At 34.1% G+C, this 3,746-nt stretch overlaps 1 protein-coding gene across 1 annotated transcript; it reads left to right on the plus strand.

Annotated features, from left to right (window-relative positions):
- The first annotated feature begins 6 nt into the window (after positions 1 to 6).
- Positions 7 to 3,740, plus strand: Superdeath (Suppressor of ER stress-induced death). The gene is made up of 3 exons (XM_078190771.1): positions 7 to 295; positions 759 to 840; positions 1,004 to 3,740. Exons 1-3 carry the CDS (start codon positions 66 to 68, stop codon positions 1,151 to 1,153), a joined length of 462 nt encoding a protein of 153 aa, XP_078046897.1. The 5' UTR covers positions 7 to 65; the 3' UTR covers positions 1,154 to 3,740.
- Positions 3,741 to 3,746: the final 6 nt, after the last annotated feature.

The following is a 3,746-nucleotide window of genomic DNA, read 5'->3' on the forward strand; positions in this document are numbered from 1 at the left end:
AGTCTGTGGTTTACTGTACTGCCATTCGGGTTGGCGGGCAAACAGAGTGGAACTTTGCTTGGCAAATGTACCAGCAGACGAACGTGGGTTCCGAGAAAGATCTACTACTGAATGCACTTGGCTGCACTCACGAAACATGGCTTCTCAGCCGATATTTGGAATGGACGGTTACCGAGAACTCGGGAATCAGGAAGCAGGATGCTAGGCGGGTACTGGGCTCGGTTTCCAACCACCCTGTTGGACAGTCTTTGGCGTTCAACTTCTTCAGGAATAAGTGGACCCGCCTCAAAGAATAGTAAGTCTCTTAAAGAAAGTGGCAAGCATGCGTTACTAGGCATAAGTATGTACTTTAGGCAATGGTAATTTTAGTACATTGAACTCGTGGTAAATGAATCGTAATTTACTTCGTCATACATTAAAGATGTTAGAAAATCAAAAATATTTTCGTCATGTTATACTTCTTTATTACCGAGAAGGCAAATAATGAAGTACTGTTCACAATTAGTTAATCTCAAAAAAGTATTGTTAGGCAGTGATAAAAAAGCTAATAGAGGATAAATAAAGAACATCAATCAAAATGTGCAACATGTGAAGAAAATATTTAAAATTCGGAATGAATAGATATTACAGCCTAATAAATGCTAAAACTTGGAAATGACACGATTCTAATAATATTTTAAGTAGTTCCATTTGGTAATTATTAAAAGTATTATTCAAGTAAATATTTCTATTACATATATCATATTTAATTTTTATAGCTTTGGATTATCCCCGATTACTATCAACAATATCGTGAAGTCGGCTACCAAGGGTTTAAGCTCTAAATATGAACTCAAAGATGTAAGTATGAAAAAAATCTTTTCTATTTTACAAATTCTTAGTAAATCATTATAGTAATTAATTATTAATCATTTTATAGTAATTCAGTTGTATATTATATTTTCAAACAATCTGAGATATGAGTTTTAGAATTCGACTCATGAAAACTTTCTTTCACATTTAGCTACTGGAGTTCACAAACGAACACAAGGAAGATTTCAGCACTGCTACGAGAACAATTCAACAAGTGATTGAGCAGTCTGAATCGAATATCAGATGGTTGGAAAATAACCATGATACAATCAACGGTTGGTTAAAACGAAACACTGCGTAATGTTGGTGAAGGGAATGAAAACGAATGGACAGAGACAAAGCAACTAAGTCTAGAATGATTCAAGAAATGGCTAGAACGTTCTAGAATGAAATTTTTAACGATATTGGATTCGTTCAGCTGTTGGAGTGTTTTTAGAAATATTATCAAGTCAACCGTACATTTGCGTGCATTCTTATCATATAGGAAAACGCAGAATGCTACGCTTTAAATCGAAAATTAAGGAACCTATAGTTTCCTTGGGACCTCGTACCTACGTCTTTTGAAAGAATTATTTATCTATATTGTAATCTGGACGACATTTTTTGCCGTCCCTAAATTTTCGAAAATAGTATATTTGAGCCGTTGAAAGCAGAAATGGTGTAAATTGACAACATTAATTTTTGAGTGATGAAGAATGAATTAAAAGTTTTTTAAAACGCAGTAACAAAATGTTGTCACAAGTGAGTCACTTGTAAGCACCGACTTAAAATAAGAAAATAATCAAACGAACTATTAAATTAAATATGACCTAACAAATCTAGCGAAAAATTGACTTACATCATTTCTGTTTCAAATGGCTTATTTATCGTCAGTCATAGTTTCACAAATTATTCCACTTTTGAGAAATGTCAATTCCGAATGCCGAGTATTCACACGTCTTGAATTAACGATATAGGAATTTATGAACGAACTTATGGACTGACTTGAAACACAAGCTTCCCGCCAGTGGCGAGGCATCTCGAAGCTTTACAAAATTATTAAGTGTTTTTGTATGTTCTTGTAAATACGTGCCGAAGAATCATATACCCAGCGTATCGCATAATAGGTTGAGTTTAATGCAATGGAAATATTAGTGAAATAATCGAAGGAACCTAGCACTTGTGAACATGTGCCAAATTTGTCATACTACCAAGCACCATATTTAGAACTGTAATGAATGAATGCAATATACATTCGTACGATCTGGTCTTATAATTTTCAACTAGACAGTTTCAGTTAATTGGGATCCACTTATTACGGGACACCTCATATTAAACGTGTAATGGAATATTTAGATGTCTAACGGATAGGAAGGATGGATCGATCTACAATAGTACACGTTTCAACGCACCGATATAATTTGGAATAGAACAGACGTGGTCGATATTATTATATTGAATCTCTCGATCGATCTCGAATTACGTCGTTACATAAGCAAATTCTAACTCGTGCAGAGCGGTTCATTAATTGTTAATACTCGGTTAAGCTTGCAAGTACAGCGACTCATCGTTTATTTATATTATACAATATTCAACAAATGTTTCGCATTTCCTTGTCTGTATTACAATTACATTCCATACTTTTGTATTACTTATTTTAATTAGTTGTAAATAGGTCGGTAAGCGAATTACATAGGTGCGTGTAAACGAATTAACGGGATTTAGCAGCGCATCCAAGGTTGGAACTGTCCGCACGGTTTGAAATCCGATACATATGTTATTGTTAATACAATCTATTTGGTAGTAAAAGACACGGAAACGTTTGCCAATGGCGTTACTTTTATACTTAGCGTTCTCGTTTTTCCGTTAATGGAAACGAACTAAAGAAATTCGATCTATTCGATACTTATTGAAAGCTGGGTGGCTGTATGCACGGTCGTAAATCTAAACAAAAAGAAATTGTTCGAAGAAATGTTTGTATTTCCTAAAAGACCATAATGCTTACGTGATATTAGGAATATCCAAAGAAGTAACATCAATTTAACGTAAACCTAACTCAGGGATGTTCTATGCATGTTACAAGATACGAAGATGAAGATCTTCGCAAATTGAAACGATTGAAATTAATTGATTCGGTAATGCGAATCTCATTGAGTCTTTTTGATGAGTCATTTGTAATTCATTGAATGTTATGGTCACGATGTTCAGTATCTTTATTATTCAGTAGTCATTTGGAAGATATACTTATGCAGAAATAGTCATGATTATTTGATGCAATATTTAATTATCTTTAAATGAACGTTTATTTAAACTCCTATTATGCGCACAGTTATACAGTGACATATTCGATTGAGGAGAATCTATCTAGTCTACCAAGTCTGCAACGATAAAATGCATGTAAAACGGTTGGTAGTGTATTTTCTGAGGAAATGTATGTGAATTTGATGCCAAGGCTCTGTTGAAAGAAGACTCTGTTTGCTATTTGGCACCAGACGCACGGAGTTGCCACATCAATGACAAATCTTTGTTGAACCTTGTAGTGAAATGTATCGTGCGAAGAGGTCAGTCACATTTACGTGGCAGATGTGGCAGCGTTGTAAGGTTACAGATGGCAACAGATGGCTTGGTATTAGGCACAAAATTTATGCTGTCAAATTCGTAACAAACTCAGGATTTTCGTACTGGGTATATTCTTCAGTAACTATGTTAATATTATAGTAAACTTAATGCAATCTTCGTATCTTTTAAATGCATCCGTTTACAAACAAGGTTGCGTTTTATCTTTGGACATTTCATCGAACATTTGTTTTTTAATTGTTATAATAGCTGAACTAATTGACCACTATACGATTACTGGTTCATTCTATATTTATGATTCAACCAAATAGAATTATTTTTAATCAATGAAATTTTGT

This window comes from Augochlora pura, chromosome 9 (assembly GCF_028453695.1).
Source record: "Augochlora pura isolate Apur16 chromosome 9, APUR_v2.2.1, whole genome shotgun sequence".
NCBI classification, from domain to species: Eukaryota; Metazoa; Arthropoda; class Insecta; order Hymenoptera; family Halictidae; genus Augochlora; species Augochlora pura.

What these genes read in the sequence shown, in the direction of transcription:
- Superdeath (XM_078190771.1), top strand. Translation starts at nt 66, where the DNA reads ATGTACCAGCAGACGAACGTGGGTTCCGAGAAAGATCTACTACTGAAT. An exon ending in TGGACCCGCCTCAAAGAATA is followed by an intron (nt 296 to 758) that starts GTAAGTCTCTTA and finishes TAATTTTTATAG; the next exon opens with CTTTGGATTATCCCCGATTA. An exon ending in CTAAATATGAACTCAAAGAT is followed by an intron (nt 841 to 1,003) that starts GTAAGTATGAAA and finishes TTTCACATTTAG; the next exon opens with CTACTGGAGTTCACAAACGA.